At 42.3% G+C, this 21,349-nt stretch overlaps 1 protein-coding gene across 1 annotated transcript in view; it reads right to left on the bottom strand.

Annotated features, from left to right (window-relative positions):
• The window catches only part of LOC132871227 (potassium/sodium hyperpolarization-activated cyclic nucleotide-gated channel 2-like), a 162,998-nt gene that overhangs the window by 53,071 nt on the left and 88,578 nt on the right, over positions 1–21,349 (bottom strand). Inside the window, exon 4 of the mRNA XM_060905348.1 lies at positions 13,772–13,990. Within this exon, the coding sequence (XP_060761331.1) occupies positions 13,772–13,990 (219 nt within the window). The remainder of the gene's footprint in view (positions 1–13,771; positions 13,991–21,349) is intronic.

Here is a 21,349-nt window from a genome sequence, read left to right as displayed (position 1 = left end):
TTACAACCATGGCAGTATTTACTCAACCAAATTTTACTACTGAGAATCATGATTATGATTGATAAAGGGTTGATTTTTATATTTAGTCTAATTTTTGTGACTGCAATAATCAGAAATCGTGACATCGACAAGGAGCACATCATGGTTCCCAGGAACGAGCCAGAGAGGGTGAGGAAGAGAGCACATCTTAAGCGAGATATCCATCCATTATCCATAACCGCTTATCCTGTACAGGGTCGCAGGCAAGCTGGAGCCTATCCCAGCTGACTACGGGCGAGAGGCGGGGTACACCCTGGACAAGTCGCCAGGTCATCGCAGGGCTGACACAGAGACAAACAACCATTCACACTCACATTCACACCTACGCTCAATTTAGAGCCACCAATTATCCTAACCTGCATGTCTTTGGACTGTGGGGGAAAACGGAGCACCCGGAGGAAACCCACGAAGACACGGAGAGAACATGCAAACTCAACACAGAAAAGCCCTCGCCAGCCACTGGGCTCGAACCCAGAACCTTCTTGCTGTGAGGCGACAGTGCTAACCACAACACCACCGTGCCACCTTTTAGGAGGGACAGATACATTTAAAGGGAAAAAGAAAGGGTGAGGAAGAAAGGGTGTTGGGAGTCACAGATGGATACAGAGAGAGCAGGCAGTGAGTTTAAAAAAAAGTCAGAAAAACGGTAGAAATAAAATGGACATTTTTTTTCCCCACAAAATAAAGACATTACAACTGGCCCAAAATATGACAGTGTTATTTTTATGCAAAAATAGACTAGATGGGACAAACCTTGTAGCATCTCTGCATAAAGAATTGTTTTTAAATATGTCCCAACCTGAGGGACTGTGAGCGAGAGACTGATTGTCCACCCACACACACCTCCCACGAATGTGAGTGTTTGTAGACTTGTATGTGTATGCGCACTAATGTAGTGATGTGACTGTTAATAATTTGTTCTCTTATACACTATGTACCAGGCTTGTAGTACTTGAGTCCAATTCGTGCCCATTTTAAGGGCTCGTGATTTGACTTGGATTTAAGCACTGATGACTCAGACTTGGACTCGGACTTGTGCATTGAAAATAGTATAAAAACATATCAAATATTGAAACTGAGAAAACTTTTTTTTTAAATATATGCTCATTTTGAATTTGATGTCAGCAACACGTTTCAAAAAAGTTGTGACAGGTGTATGTTTACCACTGTGTTGCATCACCTCTACTTTTAACAACACTCTGTAAAAGTTTTAGAACTGAGGAGACCAACTGCTGTCATTTTGAAAGAGAAATGTTGTCCCATTCTTGCCCGATATACAATTTCAGTTGCTCAACAGTTCTGAGTCTCCTTTGTCATATTTTGCGCTTCATAATGTACAAAATATTTTAAATGGGAGACAGGTCTGGACTGCAGGCAGGCCAGTTTAGCACCGGGACTCTTTTACTACAGAGCCATGCAGTTTTAATATGTGCAGAAAGCGGTTTGTCTTGCTGAAAGAAGGATGGCCTTCCCTGAAAAGATTTTGTCTGGATGGCAGCATATTGCTCTGAAACGTGTATATATCTTTCAGAATTAATGATGCCTTCCTAAATGTACAAGCAACTCGTGTCATGCACACAAATGCATCCTCATACCATCGCAGATGCTGGCTTTTGAACTGTGCACTGATAACAAGCCGGATGGTCCCTCTCCTCTTTAGCCTGGAGGATGTGGTGTCCATGATTTCTAAAAAGAATCTCGACTTTTGATTTGTCAGACCTCGGGACAATTTTCCACTTCGCTTCAGTCCATCGTAAAAGAGCTCGGGCCCAGAGAAGGTGGCGGTGTTTCTGGATATTGTTTATATCTGGTTTTCACTTGCATTTGTGGATGCAGTAATGAACTGTTTTCACAGACGATGGTTTTCGGAAGTGTTCCTGAGCCCATACAGTGATTTCCACTACAGACACGTGTCTGCTTTTAATGCAGTGTCGCCTGAGGGCCTGAAGATCACAGGCATCCAGTGCCAGTTTTCAGCCTTTTCTCTTGCATACAGAGATTTCTCCAGATTCTCTGAATCTTTTAATGATATTATGTTCCACAGATGATGTGATCCCCAAATTCTTTGCAATTTTACATTGAGGAATGTTATTCTTAAATTGTTGCACTGTTTACCCACGCAGTCTTTCACAGAGCGGTGAACCTCTCCCCATCTTTACTTCTGAGAGACTCCGTCTCTCTGGGATGCTCTTTTTATACCCAATCATGTTACTGACCTGTTGCCAATTAACCAAATTAGTTTTTTTAGCATTACACAACTTTTCCAGTCTTTTGTTGCCCCTGTCCCAACTTTTATGAAATGTGCTGTTAACATCAAATTCAAAATGAGCATATATTTTTTAAAAAAACAATAAAAGTTCCCAGTTTCAACATTTGATATGTTGTCTTTGTACCATTTCCAATGAAATATAGGGTTTCCATGATTTGCATATTATCACATTGTTTTTATTTACAGTTCACACAGCATCCCAACTTTTTTGGAATTGGTGTTGTATAGATACACACACACACAAAATTTGGGCTGCATAATTAATCCTCTCTTTCATTATGATCACAAATTGTGGCTTAAGTAATTAATTCAACATAAGTGTGTTATTCGTGATCTTAGCTGAAGTCTGAGCTTGACTCAGTGAATTGGCTAAGGTTTTTTTCTTGACCTGGTGGATTCTACATGTCTTTATAACGAATTCATAAATTATTTATGTCAAATTACATAACATGTGCTCTGAACACACAGAGTAACACAAGTAACCTGATATTGACTCCTTTAGTAGAGGCCTTGATATAAGGAGTTACATAAGGAATAAATATATGACTTAATAAATGATTTGCCATTCTTTAAATAATAATAATAAAAAAGAAAATTAATCCTTGTAGTCATCACAATGCTGTAGTATAAGAGGAATAAAACACTATGGGATGCACTTTTACAGGAAATAACCAACAACAACTTCTGGCTACTCCCTTCCGGGTTCGCCATGGTGGATCATCCCTGATCCCTTCCATCCCTGTCCCAATTTATGGTCCACATACTGTATTGGCATAGGCTTTACACCTGATGCCCTTCCTAACACAACCCTCCACAATCTATCCAGGCTTGGGACCAGCTCCAAGAATGCACTGGCTTGTGCAACCCCAGTGGCTGGAGGTTTTTTACCTAATCTGCATGTCTGAACTCTAAGAGGAAACCAGAGCACCCAGAGGGAACCCACACAGGCACACACAAGCTCCACACAGGTTCGAACCCAGAACCTTCTTGCTGTGAGGCGACACCATCATGCCACCCAGGAAAATAATCAACAATATGGATTATCTGCTAATAACAGCAAGTCCCAGAGTGCTTTATTCCTCTTATGCCACAGCAAATGTAAAATAGATTACATTTATTTTATTAAAGGTAGACTGCCTTTCAGATTTTTCAAGTCTAGATCATAAAAAGAATTTTCCCTGACAGCCAATTATTTTTGTTTAGTGGACTGAAAGCTACTGAATTTGAATCACAGAATTACAATTTTATTAGTTTTTTTTAAATAGAACAATTAATGAATTTAGGGCCATGTGGCCCTAAATTCTCCACTGATTTTTCCTGCTTCACCATGACACAATTCAAGATACTACGTCATGCATGACATGGTGGGCTTTTCCCATTCGCGCAAGGTATTGTGGGATACAAATTTGAAACAGGAGAGAAAAATGGAGGACGCGAGTGTGCGAATGAAATGTGGAAGGTCGACTACAGTAACGGAAAATGAGAAGAAAAGACGTTATGTTGCAAAGGAAAGGAAATGCAGGACCAAACTAATAAATATCGGCGGTCAGCGAGCACCTCGGTGCGATCAGCTGTTCGTTTCACGACAGAATGATGTAACTATCAGTGCACGGTCAAAGGTAAACCTACGCATGCGCATACGGACTTCTTCTGTCTGCTTGACTGCGCAAAGCGAGTGATTTCATGCACATTATTTGCTCGGGAATCCTCTCAAATTAATAATTTCCCAGCCACAGAATGATCTGATATTTTGTGAGATATTACAGAAATAAACATGTATCACAATGACCAAATTTCAGAGGGAACTAAATTTCACTGATTTTATGAACTCGAAAGGCCGTCTAGCTTTAATCAAGAAAGGCCAGTCATATTTGTATTAATATAGTAACATTTAATGTTGTGGAATGCCTGCAGAACAAGGCCCTCTGATCACTTACTGGTGGATTCTATAGATCAGCATTTCCACTTTGTATGGTTTAAACATCGGGTTTGTTGCGTACTGTGGTTGCATACTGAGTGACTGAGTGACTGATTGATGGAGTGGATGTTTGACAGGTTTGGGATGGAACTGAATATAAATAACAGTGTTCCATCTTCAAAACACAAAATTAAAGTATCTGTATTCAGTTCACAGTACGTATGGAGAAGACAATATTCAGAATGTAGTGACTTCGATTAAAACGAAAAAACGCCTTTACTTTTATAATATTTCTTTTATCACTGCTTAACACAGAGCAGCCATAATTACCAAAACAGCAAAGACACAACCACAACTTGTCACACTTGATATAGGTAAAAATAATAATAATTAAGTTTTGTGACAAACACTGCTAGCACTTTTCAGTGAGTCAGTGTCTCTCGATTGGTTTTGCTTTTGGGCTAACATTACTGCCTTTTAGACAAATGTCTGTGTTCAAATTACACACTTGTCTGATTTAATCTTTGTCTTTAATATTCAGAAGCAATGTTTTTCTTAGCTCAAAGTCTTATGCAAAAAGTAATAAACATAAAGCATGCCATCAGTGCTTTTTTTTTTAAATATACATTTGCTCCAAGTTCAGTTTTGTTATCTGACTTTAATGAGGTTAGATCAGCCTGAAGTAGACTACGTTTACTGTATGTAATAAAATATTGAACCTTCAGTATATTTTTCTGTTTCTTATCAACATTGTTAGTTGGTTGGTTGATTTATTAACTGTGTTTACAGTCCAAAAGTTATCAGCCATCTTCCTCTAATTGCGAGGATTATCCGTTCTGTGAAGTAACCCAGGCTTATAAAGTACTGTATAATCTGAAACTAGAAAAGCACTCGGAGAGCGCAGACCTCCGCCAAGAATCCTTTAAAAAAATCCGGGATCCAGAAGGTGATCCGGATCACCGCCAAAATTTAATGGATTGTTATTTGTGCCCAGTCACACCTCTGGAAAAAATTTCAGAGCAATCTGTTCATAACTTTTTCCGTAATGTTGCTAACAGACAAACAAACAAACCAACGCTAGCGAAAACATAACCTCCTTGGCGGAGGTAACAAAAGGTTTGCTGAATATTAAAACTATTTAACTTTTTTTTTTTTTTTTGCAACATTTTTCCACCTGTCTTGTTTGTCAAGCGGCAAGTGGCCTAGTGGTTAGCGTGTCTGCCTCTCGATCGCGAGTTCGACTCACGGTTGGGTCATACCAAAGACCATCATAAAAATGGTACCTACTGCCATCTGGCAAGGCATGCTGCAATACAGATGTGAGTGGGGAGTCAAACTCTCACGGTTACCAGAGGACTAGCCCCCCACTGTAACCCTAGCTATGTAATAGGCGAGAGGCCGAGAGCTATAGAGATCGGCGCCGCCCTATGCGCCACTTGGCATGGGAAGGACTTTGGCTTGGCTTGGCTTGTTTCTGTCAGCCTTTGCCCACTGTAGCCTCATAATCATGGTCTTGGCTAACAGGCATGGAACCTGATATGCGGTCATGTATTATTGTAGCCCCATCCACCTTCAGATTTCGATGTGAGATGCTTTTCTGCTCACCATGGATGTAAAGAGTGATTACTAATTAGCTCATCCGGCCGACAGGCGATGAGTTTATGCCATCATGTGTTGTCCGTCGTCCGTAGTCCACATTTCACAAAAATCGCTTCTCTCTCAATTCTTCACTGATTGTTATGCTTTTTGGCAGGAAGGTAGGTCTGCCCGGGGTGCATATACTGTAGCTTCGACCCAAATTTGCATAATTGCAATTAATAATGAAGATATGGAGTAATTAAGCCCTAATGAGCAGTTTCCACACAAATTGCTTCTTCTCCCTCAATCCTTCACCGATTTTGATTCTTTCTGGCATGAAGGTAGGGGTACCTAGGGTGCATATAATTTCTACCCAGATTTGCTTCATTACAATTATTTATGAAGTTATGGACTAATTAAGCCTTAATGAGCAGTTCAACAAAAATCGCTTCTTCTCGGTCAATTCCTCGCCATTTTGGATTCTTTCTGGCAAATAGGTCGGTATTCCTAGGGTGTATCTAGCTTCTATATATCGCTTGTATATGGTGTATATAGCTTGCAACATTTATTGTGCAAGGTGGCCCACTTTAGATCGTTCCTTCTGGACTAGACGGGGCCGGAGTGAGCTACGCCGTCATCGACAGTCTCGTTTTAGTTAGTCACCTTCCTGTCAACTCAAACCAGTCTGGCTATTCTCCTCTGATCTCTCTCTATCCACACAACTGCATCTCACTGGATGTTTTTTGTTTTTCACACCATTCTGTCTAAACTCTAGAGAGTAAATCCCAGGAGATCAGTAACACTCAAACCAGTGTGTCTGGCATAAAAATAAATAAATAAATAAAACCACTTGTCATGGTTAAAGTCACTGAGATAACTTTTCCCCCTCATTCTGATGATATTATCATTCTGCATGATATTATGCACTGCACTGCTGAGCCATGATTGGCTGATTGTATAATTGTAGAAACAAGCAGGTGTTCATAATAAAGTAGCTGGTGAGCGTACATCAATAATGTCACTGTAATCTCAGAATCACTGATATTGACAAATAATAGTTACTACGCTTGTGTGGAGGCAAATCATAATTGCTGGCAAGAGTTACCCTGGCTGCAGCAAATAAACCCTTCTGCAGGCCTCTGTAAAAGGTTTTTGTGTGGCGTTAATGGACCCCCCCAAGGCCAGCGAATTTTTCTTCCAAACAATAAGGCAATTTCCTGCTGAAATTCCACTCAACTCCCGCAGCCAATACATCTTTCTCTGGTGTGATTGCAAATGGCTGTAGCTTTCTGTTCATGCCAGGGATCAGTCAAGTGCCTGATTGAACGCTAGCTTCTCAAATGGCACTCAAAACAACACAAAGCTAATTCCCCCCCCCCGGCCATGCACCATTCCAGCAAACAACTACTACTATATTTATTTGTTTCCTTTATAAATTGCTGTGATGCTACATAATTAGACAACCTTTCCTATGAATCCTGCATTAATTATGCCATTTACCACTCATAATATTTTCAATGATATTTCACTCAAAGTATTTAAAAAATATTGTCTGGCTTTGAGTGGTACATCAAATATATTCAATTCAGCTAGCGTGATATTGAACGAGTTGAAGACAAGTAGCTGAATGGAATATATCTGATAGACCACAAAAAACAGCCAATATTATTATTATTATTATTATAATACATACATACTCTCTTGGGCGGCACGGTGGTGTAGTGGTTAGCGCTGTCGCCTCACAGCAAGAAGGTCCGGGTTCGAGCCCCGTGGCCGGCGAGGGCCTTTCTGTGTGGAGTTTGCATGTTCTCCCCGTGTCCGTGTGGGTTTCCTCCGGGTGCTCCGGTTTCCCCCACAGTCCAAAGACATGCAGGTTAGGTTAACTGGTGACTCTAAATTGACCGTAGGTGTGAATGCGAGTGTGAATGGTTGTCTGTATCTATGTGTCAGCCCTGTGATGACCTGGCGACTTGTCCAGGGTGTACCCCGCCTTTCGCCCGTAGTCAGCTGGAATAGGCTCCAGCTTGCCTGCGACCCTGTAGAAGGATAAAGCGGCTAGAGATAATGAGATGAGAGATGAGACATACTCTCTTCATATCAGCATTCTCAAAGGCCAATGCTAGCTTACCTGCAACTCAGCACTGTTAGCACAGCAGTGAAGTCACCTTCCAGCCGGTATAGTGTTCATCAGTAGTATTAGTGAATGTTAATAAAGCAGTCAAGCCAGTGCTATCTATCGAGAGCAGTTAGCACAGGCTAACAACCAAGAAGCTAAGATTTGTGTCTCCAGACTCTTCTTCCACGCACACTCGCTACAGTATTTTTCGCTCATACTTAAGTATTCATTTCCCTGTGTAATTTACTTAGTTACTTTTAAAATCAACACCGACAGCTATATGCAACGGAGCGACCTGGCAGTCAAAATTCTTTCAAAATCTTCTGTATTTAACAAAGCAAACCTGGTGGCCATGTTTTGTTTTTTTGTCAAATTGTCATAGTTGCTCACTAGTGCAGAAGTTCTACATCTCTGATGTGTCTCTTTTCCAGTTTTTCAATGTCTGTTGGTATGTTTTTCTCTCTGTAAATATGCGTGAAGAATATCTAATGAAGTTTTGGTAGCCTTTCGGGTGTTCAATGCATCTTTCTCTTTCCCGGCGAACTCAGAAATGATTCCAGCAGAAAAGTTTTTCATTGGATATCCGTACCCTGACATGTGACGTCGTGTTGTCTTGACAATGTGCAATATTGTAACAATATTGCATGCTCATTCTCCATTGTGTAGAGTGGCATAATACACGTAGCATAAGCGTTATGCTAACAATATTGCATGCCATCAAACCAAATGAATGAAACCCGCTAGAAGTGAATAGAACACGTGTCTTTATTCCATCGAAAAAGTGTCCTGCATGTATAATATTTTCAAATATTTGACATCAACCTTTATAAAAACTCATTTGTTAATCAGAACATTTTTAATGGTAATATGTTTGCTCCGAAGTTTATAATAACCTCATATTGACTCTTTTAGTTCTGTCCTCTGTGAATTATGAAAGAAATAAAATGACTTGTAATTCTTTAATAAATAAAATAGTAATCATTCACAGATTGCTATGATATTAGAGGAATAAAACATGAAGGGGCATTCTGTTACAGGACAACCAACAACAACAGTTTATTTATTATTTGACAATAGCAGCTTGTGTTAGTGTTTTATTCCTCTTATACCATAGCAGTATGCCAATGATTACAGGTTTTTACTAATTAAAGAATGACACGCCATATAGCTATTACCATTTCTTCCTCAGTCTCTTTTTTCCCCCGCTCTCCTGATGTTCAGACAAAAAAAATGCAGCTTGTCATTTACTGTTACTGATAAATCCCAAAGCGCTCTGTCCTCAAGACTTTCCTGTGATGGAAAATTTAAAGTTACAGCTTTAACTCTGGCTGTTAACAAAGCGCTGACACTGGAGACTCCTTCCATAAATGATAAATAAAAATCTCCTTATAGAAAACTTCACCATATCAACGAATAAAACATTTCTTATACGTATCAGTTTATGTGGAATATCCACCATACAAGTCCCTAGTATTAAAGTACGAGAATGAGCGCATCAAAAATGACCCTGTAATTCACCTTTAATTGCATTAAATTTGCTTCCAATTGCACTATTGCTGGGTTTCAGTCACGTGACTTTTCTTAGCGGTTTTACCGGAAGTGAAATAGCTGGTGGTCTAAATGGCTGCCGTAGTGCAAACAACTAGCGATAACTTATCAGAGTATGCTCTTAATCTAGAAGCCACTGCTCGCTTTAGATATATTCAGAAGATTGCTAGGTGCAATGGAATCGACCCCTACAGTCTGGGAAAGAAGGATTTGTCATACAATCTCGAAAACTACCCTTCAGTCGAGTTCCCCAACATCTCGAACTATCTGGTGTTGCAGACATCCTTCTACACCGCAAAACAGATGAAAGCGTGGAAGAGTATGGAGGCGTACAACTTTTTTTGTATGTGGCTGGGTAAAGGACCTCGGTATCAAGTCGCTGCCGAATGAATCCTGTATTGGTTTTGCCCGCGTAAGTATTTTTTAAGCTTTTCGTTCGCGTCTTTACAAAGAAACACTGCAAGTTGAATTGTAAACAAACAGTTGGCTTGATTCTCACTTGTGTTTGCTCTTATCTCTCAGGTAAATCATTCACAAAGATCATCAGAAATCCCTTTAAAGACCTGGATCTTAGTTAAACAAGACGGAGAAGTGATCACGGCGCATTGTAACTGTATGGCTGGGGAAGAATTCTGGCGCGACCTTCATGCATATGGTCTTTGTGACGAGTAAACAAAGAAACAGTTGGGGACTTTAGCACTTCGTAACTTAAAAAAAGTACCGTAAAATAACGACACATAGCAAGAAAAGTACTTGGAAAACACTAAGGACAGCTGAGATGGATATACAAACCTTTCACCAAGTGATCACTGCAAACTCGAGCATGCTTCGACTCGGCTCCCTTGGATTTCAGCGAGAGGTTCAAAAGCCACCTTTCTCTACGTCTTTTTGTGAAATCCTGTGTTCATTCACCCTTTTTTATTAGTTCACGGGGAACCCTGAAGAAACTTTGATCAGTTTCACGGTTTGATCGATTCAAACAACCTAAAACAACACAAGCGCAAGGCATTTTTCATGCAAGTAATGCACCTTCCCCGTACAAACGCTTTGTCAACTGAGCTTTGGTAGACCACCAGCTAAAGTTTTGAATAACTAATGAGGCAGATGTGACATTACGTGAAACCCAGCAATTGACTACTTTCACATTACCCATAATGCTTTGTGCCTTGGGGGGGTAACCAAAATATAAACAAACTAAAACATGGTGTCGCACGCTGACAGTAATCTTTCAAATTTAAATCTCCCTAAAACCTTCAAAGAAGTATCAAAACTAACTAAACCAAAGCTTAAAGAAATCTGCAAAGCCTTTTCTGTGGACTTCAAGAAATCAATCGGTAAAAAAGTGCTTGTAAATATCGTATAAAACACTTTGAACATCTCTATACTTCGGGTGACAATGAGTCAGCAGTCTTCTCCGTCTTTCAACACGGGTGTTCCAACAATTACTGACCTGCAGAAGTTAAAAGATCGGCAGAAGAGCTGAGAAAGATCGATACTGATCGTAGAAGAATCCACAATGAAATAGTTTTTGCTGGCTGCTGGTGACGACGAGAAAGCTGTCAGAAAATACAAAACGCTTCGTGCACGGGAACACAAGCAAGGAATTCACTCAGTCACGTCAGTACTGTAAACACACCAGAACTGTCAAATTTATTCTTGAAGTTTAAGTTGATTTTGATTTCCTTCACTCTGATTTCCCTCGAGCTCATACGCTACTAGATTATGACAATCTTTGGGCTGTTAGAGGAAGCTGTTCGGACTACAGGGTCAAATACTCCATTCGATCCACCTACATAAACACTAAAAGGCGAAGTACATGTAAGCTTACTTACACTGCATCATTTGCACTTTGTTTTGGGATTTGATCCTTCAGTAAAGTTGTCCTTTTCAGTTCTTTGACTTGTCCTTGTTTTTCGGTTTTCACACTTTTTATGACTAAACACAAAGACGGAGGAGTTGTAGGCTTCCTGACTCGGATCATCAGACTTTACTCCACCGCTGAAGTGTGCGGGACACAGTCGCGTGTTGTCTGTCGGTGTAAAATTTTGACGGTGAATTCTGTGTAACCACGCTTTTCAAGACTTAGCCTCTTTAGGTCTTCTATAAAACTTTAAATCAGGAAAAGTCGTTTTTCCCCATGTGAATTCAAAGAAATGACTGAGCCTATCTGACTTGGCAAACAAACATAGCGCCTGGTTAGCCCCCAAGGCACAAAGCATTATGGGTGTGTGAAAGTAGAGAATGGTATAATATGCCTTCCATATTACTTTCTGTAAGCAATAAGCCATTGTTTTAGATATGAGTAAAGGGTTGATATATCAGGAATATAACTCAACAAAAATATTTTCCAACTGATGAAATAAAAACAAATCCTCATACTACACGACGAGTCATGGACTATTCCCGCCCACCAGACGGCTCTCCTATATCACATGACAGCTAACCACCATTGAGGTTGTAAGGAAATTTGGAGGTGGGTGATATCCACCCACTTCCATATGCATGAGCTCAGAGACACCCATTTGTGATTGACAGGGAGAAAAGAATGACACGCCCCTTTCCCTGAGAGTATGGCCAATTTTGCTCTCTTGGGCTCCCAACCACAGACAGCTGTGGCAATACTGGGATTCAAACTCACAATCTCCGGATAATAATAGAGCGAACATGTCTTATTAGACTGTTGTGTTATTTATGGTACCTTCTTTTTTTTTTTTAAAGGTCCCATGATCATGAAATTTTCACTTTCTGAGGTTTTTTAACGTTAAAATGAGTTCCTCTGACCTTCTTAAGTCACCCCAGTGACTAGAAATTTCATAATGTGTAAACCAAACTATGCCCAACATTTGAGAATGGCGTGTCAAAATGGCGCGTTGAGAAGCTCTTCCCTTTACTACGTCAGCAAGGGAGATGATCCCCACGCCCCCCCTCTGGATTCCCACCCACTGTATGGATTGCCCCGCCCAGTTGTAGTGAGGAGACCATAGAGGACACAACAACATGGCATCACCTAAGCGAGCGAAACATGGAAATTGCGCTGTACATGGATGTGACAACACAGAAAGGAGTCTGTTTTTACTGCCGACGGGAGAGCCCCTGAAGACGCAGTGGCTTAATTTTATTTACTTCAATAATACGCCGTCGAGTCTACCTAAGATGGTGTATGTTTGTCGGAAGCATTTTCCTGAGGAATGTTTCCACAACTTGGGACAGTACAGGGCAGGTTTTGCACATCAACTGTCACTGAAGCCTGGGTCCGTACCAAGCATCCCTGCCGCATCAGCTACAAACAGCGAACAAGTAAGTGTATAACTGGTCGTTTTGCCGTGTTTTAAAATCGGTGCGTTAGCCTAGCAATGGCTACATTAGCTGTGCACCTAACCGCTTCCTGCAGTTAGCCAGGTAATCTGCGCTACAAAACTAAAGAGCATGCAGCATGCTCTGTTAAACTGACTTTAGTCTGGAAATTGACTGTAACTTATGAGCTTATGTTTGACTATTGCTCCGCAATGCATGTCTTCTGTTGGATAAGCGCTATGTTGTTGTAGTTGCTGCTTCTATCCTCTTTGGTTATGGAGTGCGTGTTCAAGCCTAGGGTATTATACGTTCGTAAACTACCACTCCAAACACTCTCTCTCTCTGTTCTCTGTGTCACGTTGAGTTTACGAAAGGAGTCCGAGGGAGAACGGGGTTTTGTCTTAGCAGCATGGCTACAGGCGCTGATAGCAGCGAGTATGTGTGCGCACAGCTTGGTCAAGCCCCTCCCCCCATGGCCCGCCCGCCCCCACCCTCTACCCTTCCCCGCCTCCATGCTTCTCATTAGCAAAACGACGCACTGGGAAAAGCGCTGAAATGGGGCTTTCTCCCAGGAGGCTATATTTACGTGCCGAGGGTTCATTTCGAGAAAGGCTGCGGATATAACATCCGGAAACCTCCACGAGCCCGTTTAAAGCATCAACAAACCACCATGCCATGGGACCTTTAAATAACTTCAAACAAACACTACCACAATATCTGCTGACAGATTAAAAAAAAAAAAAGTAACTTGCGGAGCATTTCAGAATTTAACTACGGTAACAAACTGGTTTATGTGGGTTTTGTTTTTAAGCTGTATCGTGAGATTTATGATGCATGGAACATTAAATTTATCTTAGTCTTGATATGGGTTTCACAGTAACGCCCTCCCATTCCATACATCTCCATTTCTCAGGAGATAAAGAGGCCTTTTTCTTGATCAAAGTAAAAGTTAGCAGCTATACAAGAAACGCTGACCTTCTTTCATATCCCGCATGACTGGTTTTCTTACCTTTTCCTGATACTGTCGACGAGAGGAGTCCAGCGATTGGATGAGAGCAGTGGCGTGACCGATGAAGACGGCGTAGCAGGTGGCTCCTACGATCATGCTGAGCATGGTCAGCCATATATCGGACAAACTCTCAGGAGCCTGACGGCCGTAACCTATGCAGAGCATATGACTCATCGCCTTAAACACGGCAAAGGAGTACAGCTCACTCCACGTGTCATTCTGCAGAGAGAGAGAGAGAGAGAGCAAAATAGGAAATCAAAGGAGACAGAAAGAAAAAGACTTAATAGCATCCACTTATAGCTTCTCCAACTGTTCTAATGCCAACAGGACCAGGTGATAAATCTTAAAAGGAGAATGAATAATGAAGCTGAGAAAGTTTTCATGACCAATAGTTTTGTCTCCAGCTGGCTGTCACAAACAAACGACCATTAACCTTTAAAGTTACCCTACATTTCACCAAACGTGCTTTGGCTGATTAAATAGTTCCAGGAGAATGCACCTGAATGCACAGACTGAATGAAGTGTGAACACTGTTGCATCATTTCAACATTCTTCAAAAAAAAAAAGCCGAACATCTGCCTTCAAAATGTCCATTGATCACATGACTCGTGATCTCATTCCCTTCCTTCTACTGTACCTTGTCATTTTTTTTTCCATTGAAGCCATTTTTAACTGTGTGATTTCACCAATTATTACTTGTGACACTATAGGACAGGGGTCACCAAACTTTTTTCTCTGGGGGCCACATTGTCGTTCCTGACTGTGATGGGGGCCGGGGTCGGGTCAGCTATATCACATAGAATTGTATAACCCAGACAAATATGACCACCAGCAGGCCTCATTGTGTAGTAGAGATTACTAGCCTGGCACGGCCATCCACACTACTATATCCACACTACTATATCCACACTACTATATCCACACTACTATATCCCCACTACTATATCCCCCACCACTGTATCCACACTACTATATCACATTACATTACACATTATCTCTAGCCGCTTTATCCTTCTACAGGGTCGCAGACAAGCTGGAGCCTATCCCAGCTGACTACGGGCGAAAGGCGGGGTACACCCTGGACAAGTCGCCAGGTCATCACAGGGCTGACACATAGACAACCATTCACACTCACATTCACACCTACGGTCAATTTAGAGTCACCAGTTAACCTAACCTGCATGTCTTTGGACTGTGGGGGAAACCGGAGCACCCGGAGGAAACCCACGCGGACACGGGGAGAACATGCAAACTCCGCACAGAAAGGCCCTCGCCGGCCCCGGGGCTCGAACCCAGGACCTTCTTGCTGTGAGGCGACAGCGCTAACCACTACACCACCGTGCCGCCCACTACTATATCCACACTACTATATCCCCCACCACTGTATCCCCACTACTGTATCCCCCACTACTATATCCCCACTACTGTATCCCCCACTACTATATCCCCACTACTATATCCCCCACCACTGTATCCACACTACTATATCCACACTACTATATCCACACTACTATATCCACACTACTATATCCCCACTACTATATCCATACTACTATATCCACACTACTATATCCATACTACTATATCCCCACTACTATATCCATACTACTATATCCACACTACTATATCCATACTACTATATCCCCACTACTATATCCCCACTACTATATCAACACTTGATTTCTGGCACATATTTGTTTATCTTTACTAGTGGTTTGCAAAAGTAGTAATCAAGTCTTCACACTTTGTTTTAATTTGAAATACCACTGATATTCCATTTATTTATTTTCTAATAAAAATAATATCAAAGCTGTCAAGGTAAGAAACATCTGCCTAGTTGAGGTGATTGACACTGGCAAAGGTGAGTGGAAAATTATAAATTGTAGGTAGGCCTGTTGATATTATTAATAATATTAATAATAATTGTATGCAGCACTTAATAAAGGTCAAATAAATAGGCCTATAAAATAAATACATTTTAAAAAACAGTGAAATTATAATAATATGAGCAATAGATCAATAGATCACAGCAGTTGTGCTGTGTCCTGCACGTCATTGCTCTCATCCATGGCCAAAGCAAAAAACTCGAATTCTGACGCTTTCTCATTCAGCTGGTCATACACGTTGTCCCCCAAATCTTCGGTTCGCCTGGTCATAGGTGCGGAGAGACTCGCCGCGTTGAGCGCATCCTTCTTGTCGGGACACACCTCCTCGGCCACAGCAAGCATGCATACTTTAACAAAGTCCCCATCAGTAAACAGCTTTCCATGGGTAGCTAGCAGGTGAGCTACCTTATAGCGAGCTCGGACAGCAGCCTGGTTGATCTGGGTTTGGCGAAGGAATACATTCTGTTGTGCAGCCAGTCCCCATTTCATCCTCCGAATCCTGTCTTCTCTTGTTTGCCCTCGCAAACTAGCATACTCTTTGTGGCATAGTTCGAATTACGTGGGAGCCAATGGGAGCTGAGCTCCCATTCCCTCAGGCTCCCATGAAAGAAGCAAACTTAATTTTCTGTGGAAGTCTCTCAAATACGTCATATATCACCATAATAAGCTTGAATAGCCTATATCACCATATAAATATAAATAAAACTCATTTCATTTCCGATCACCATGCAGCCATAACTTTGTATTGAACGTGTTATTAAACCGCAACATGTACGGCTGTACTTCACCACCACACCACTATGCGCGCAAACTGAAATTTGCAGCCTGCGAAATCGAATGTGAAGTTAAGTCCGAAGAAGACTTGTCCTCTATCTCACAACGATCTTCCTTTGTTTAACAATATATATAATTATATATATATATACACAATATATATATAATTTGTTTAACAATATATATATATATATATGCAACACCGTGTGTGTGTGTGTGTGTGTGTGTGTGTGCGTGCGTGCGTGCATGCGCGCGCCTGTGTGTGAAAGCTGTGCACTGCAGTGCGCAAAAGTGCGCTGGTCCAGGAGAGCGAGTATGCATTGCTTTTTTTTTTTTTTTAAATAGAGACCCCCATAGGGTCAAATTTATAATTCGAACCCTGCTTTGTGGCGGGTTTCATAGTGACGACGCAGATTATACTCTTTGAAAACCGGCACACTTTCTTTACATACAAGACAAACTGCACGGTCCTTACACTGAACGAAAAAATAATCGGTGGTCCACTGTTGTTTAAAAACTCTGCACTCTGTCAGCTTTTCGCTGACCGCTAGCCATTTTGCTGTCCTGAACACTGACAGTTCTCTGCGCATGCGCTGCCTGTCACTGCTTGATCGCGAGCATATGATGAAAATTCGGAAAATATGAATAGTTCATTTTATAACTAAATATCAATTTTAATTGATCAAATCAACAAAATACAAGATGCAGACATGTTATTATTTGCCAAAAAGCAATTTAAAAAAATAGGCCATGACCACTTTTGGGGATTGCCTCATAGGGCCGGTTCAAGTGATGGGGGGCAGAGGGGCTGGGGGGCCGGTCAAAGGGGGGTGGCGGGCCGGATCTGGCCCGCGGGCCGTAGTTTGGTGACCCCTGCGGAGATGATCCCAGAAAATTCTTGAGCGAAATCTGACCGAATCTCTGCGTCAGATTAAACAAAGAAGATCCTCTTATGATAGACCTGTGACAAAACAAAATTACTACAGTACATACAACTCAGGCTTGTAGTACTCAAGTCCGACTCGTGCCTTAATTTTAAGGACTCGTGACTTGGACTTGTAAATTGGAGACGAGGACTTGGATTTTTTCTTTATTTTTTGTAACATGCCATAATAATCTGGCATAAGATATTTATATCTACATTCATTTTATACTAATTTCGTGCAAGAGAATGCACATTCACCTGTTCATACATCATGTTCAGGAACAAACTAACGTTAATGGCGCTAAAATGCCTGGAGAGAAGCCCCTAGGATTGTCCGCTTTGCTTATACAGACTTCTCGTGCAGTGGGAAAAAATACAATGCTATGTGTTCCAGATGTAGAAGAACTATCGAGGAGACGACGGGGACAACCTCGAACTTCAATCGTCATTTGGCAAGACCACACCCAGAGAAGGAAGTGACACACTATGTTCATTGCTCTGTTGATTGCGGGGCTTGCTGAGCGATGAACTAGCTAGTGTTAACCCTCTCTCATGTTATTTGCCCTGTTGATAGTGGGCGGGGCTTGCTGAGCGATGAACAAGCTTTTTATCTGTAGCTTATTAATTAAAATGAGGCAGTCGAGCAGCACCGTTAGTCCAACACAGCAGCAGAGACGCTTTCACATAAAGGCAGCAACAGACACTGTCAAATGGTGCGGATGGAGTCTTGTTCTTGGACTCGACTCGGATCAATAATGGACCGACTCGGACTCGACTCGAAATTTTCTTTAATGACTTGGACTTGGGCCGGCACGGTGGCATAGTGGTTAGCACGGTCGCCTCACAGCAAGAAGGTTCTGGGTTCAAACCCAGCGGCCGGCGAGGGCCTTTCTGTGTGGAGTTTGCATGTTCTCCCCGTGTCTGCGTGGGTTTCCTCCGGGTGCTCCGGTTTCCCCCACAGTCCAAAGACATGCAGGTTAGGCTAACTGGTGACTCTAAATTGAGCGTAGGTGTGAATGTGAGTGTGAATGGTTGTCTGTGTCTATGTGTCAGCCCTGTGATGACCTGGCGACTTGTCCAGGGTGTACCCCGCCTTTCGCCCGTAGTCAGCTGGGATAGGCTCCAGCTTGCCTGCGACCCTGTAGAAGGATAAAGCGGCTAGAGATAATGAGATGAGATGAGACTTGGACTTGACTGCAATACTGATACATTCTACTTATGACATCACTCCATGCAGAAGACAGGGTCACATAAAAAGAAACATTGGTAAAACAGTCCGTACTGTAATAAGGATATTTATTCTGTCCGTTAGCATGTCTCATGGAGCATGTTCAGGATTAATGTCCTGTTATATGTCGGTGGATTTTATAAGAGTTGTAGTAGCAGCAGTTAGACTCTGCAATGTGAATAAAAAATTTCAGTGAGTATTTCATAACATGCGTTCTAAAACCACTGATATACTTACGTGATATACTTATGTCCAAGGAATTCTTGAGTGTGGCAGTAAAAATCAGGTGAAAAATCAGACAACGTAAATCATCCATGATGACATTTATTTTATCCATCCATCCATTATCTGTAGCCACTTATCCTGTCCTACAGGGTCACAGGCAAGCTGGAGCCTATCCCAGCTGACTACGGGCGAAAGGCGGGGTACACCCTGGACAAGTCGCCAGGTCATCACAGGGCTGACACATAGACACAGACAACCATTCACACTCACATTCACACCTACGCTCAATTTAGAGTCACCAGTTAACCTAACCTGCATGTCTTTGGACTGTGGGGGAAACCGGAGCACCCGGAGGAAACCCACGCGGACACGGGGAGAACATGCAAACTCCGCACAGAAAGGCCCTCGTCGGCTGCTGAGCTTGAACCCAGGACCTTCTTGCTGTGAGGCGACAGCGCTAACCACTACACCACCTTGTTACCACATTTATGTTAGTCCTCTTTTTTTTTAAACAATATAAAGCTGGAATTCCAAAATTTGAAAGAGACTAGTGATATGCAGATACTTCTGCACAACAACAGTTGTGTAATGTGTAACTAAATACTGTCTATGTTTGATATATTGTAGTGAAAAATGTTGCACCGTTATGCCACTTTTCTTGATCAGTTTGTGTTACCTGTAAGTGTTGCACTGTAAGGAATGTATGAATGGTGAAACATCCATGGATTGATTTATAAATAAATGAATGAATGAATGAGGTGTGTGGCTTAATACTAAGGACAATCATTTCAGTGTTTCCCTGTTTATATGAAAATAACTTATAAGTCTAAGGGCAACAATAATCCCTCAATCAATCTCTCAATCAATCACTCTCTCTCTCTCTCTCTCTCTTTTTCTCTCTGCACCAGTACCAGATCCTGGCACAGCTCCACTGCTTTGTCTCCTCTTGCCCTCCGGACCTGCTTGATTCATCCTGATGCTCTACTTCTGCACTTCTAACTCATTTTCTGCTGCTGTCATGGTCCTGTATGTCTCATCTCATCTCATTATCTCTAGCCGCTTTATCCTTCTACAGGGTCGCAGGCAAGCTGGAGCCTATCCCAGCTGACTATGGGCGAAAGGCGGGGTACACCCTGGACAAGTCGCCAGGTCATCACAGGGCTGACACATAGACACAGACAACCATTCACACTCACATTCACACCTACGGTCAATTTAGAGTCACCAGTTAACCTAACCTGCATGTCTTTGGACTGTGGGGGAAACCGGAGCACCCGGAGGAAACCCACGCGGACACGGGGAGAACATGCAAACTCCACACAGAAAGGCCCTCGCCGGCCCCGGGGCTCGAACCCAGGACCTTCTTGCTGTGAGGCGACAGCGCTAACCACTACACCACCGTGCCGCCCGGTCCTGTATGTGTACTCTAAATATTGCATTGTCAAAAAAAACCAATTTATCCCAAGTCTCACCCTTGCTTCAGTGAATAATCCTTCCTGCATCTTGTATATTTGGGCAGCACGGTGGTGTAGTGGTTAGCGCTGTCGCCTCACAGCAAGAAGGTCCGGGTTCGAGCCCCGTGGCCGGCGAGGGCCTTTCTGTGTGGAGTTTGCATGTTCTCCCCGTGCCCATGTGGGTTTCCTCCGGGTGCTCCGGTTTCCCCCACAGTCCAAAGACATGCAGGTTAGGTTAACTGGTGGCTCTAAATTGACCGTAGGTGTGAATGTGAGTGTGAATGGTTGTCTGTGTCTATGTGTCAGCCCTGTGATGACCTGGCGACTTGTCCAGGGTGTACCCCGCCTTTCGCCCATAGTCAGCTGGGATAGGCTCCAGCTTGCCTGCGACCCTGTAGAACAGGATAAAGTGGCTAGAGATAATGAGATGATTTTACACTTCTATAGCTGTATGCTGAAATGAGTAATAATCCCACTATTGGGCATCAAGGTTTTATGCTGTCTCAGGGAGTTTTATTCTTGCTGCTGTCACCTCTGGCTTGCTCATTAGATCTCTACGCCTACATGTGGTTCTGGTTTCCTCCCACACTTCAAAGACATCCAAATTGTCCTTATGTGTGAATGTGTGTGAATGGTGAGTCTGTGTCTCTGTATTAGCCCTGTGATGGATTGGCGATCTACCAAGGAAGAACCCTGCCTCTCTTGCCCAATGTCAGCTGGGACTGGCTAGAGCTCACCCACAACCCTGACGGATAAGTGGGATAGATGATACATGGATGGATGGATGGATGGATGGCTCATGACTATGATGGATAAGCTATGGATAATGCATGGATGGATGGATGGATGGATGGATGGATATACTATGGCTCAAGGAAAATCAGAACTGCAACCACTTCTGTGTTATATATTTAAAATTTTTAAGTCTATTCTGTCTGAGACCAGATTTGTGTTGAGTGTACCTTGCTGTTGTCCTTGTCTCGACCCATGTTGTTGTATATTGTGTATTGAATTATTGTGTACTGTGTTGTTTATTTTTGTTGGTTCTGTCACTGTCCTGGACTTGTGAACAGTGGATAGTGATGC

This window comes from Neoarius graeffei, chromosome 23 (assembly GCF_027579695.1).
Source record: "Neoarius graeffei isolate fNeoGra1 chromosome 23, fNeoGra1.pri, whole genome shotgun sequence".
NCBI classification, from domain to species: Eukaryota; Metazoa; Chordata; class Actinopteri; order Siluriformes; family Ariidae; genus Neoarius; species Neoarius graeffei.
This window is presented reverse-complemented; position numbering and strand designations above follow the sequence as displayed.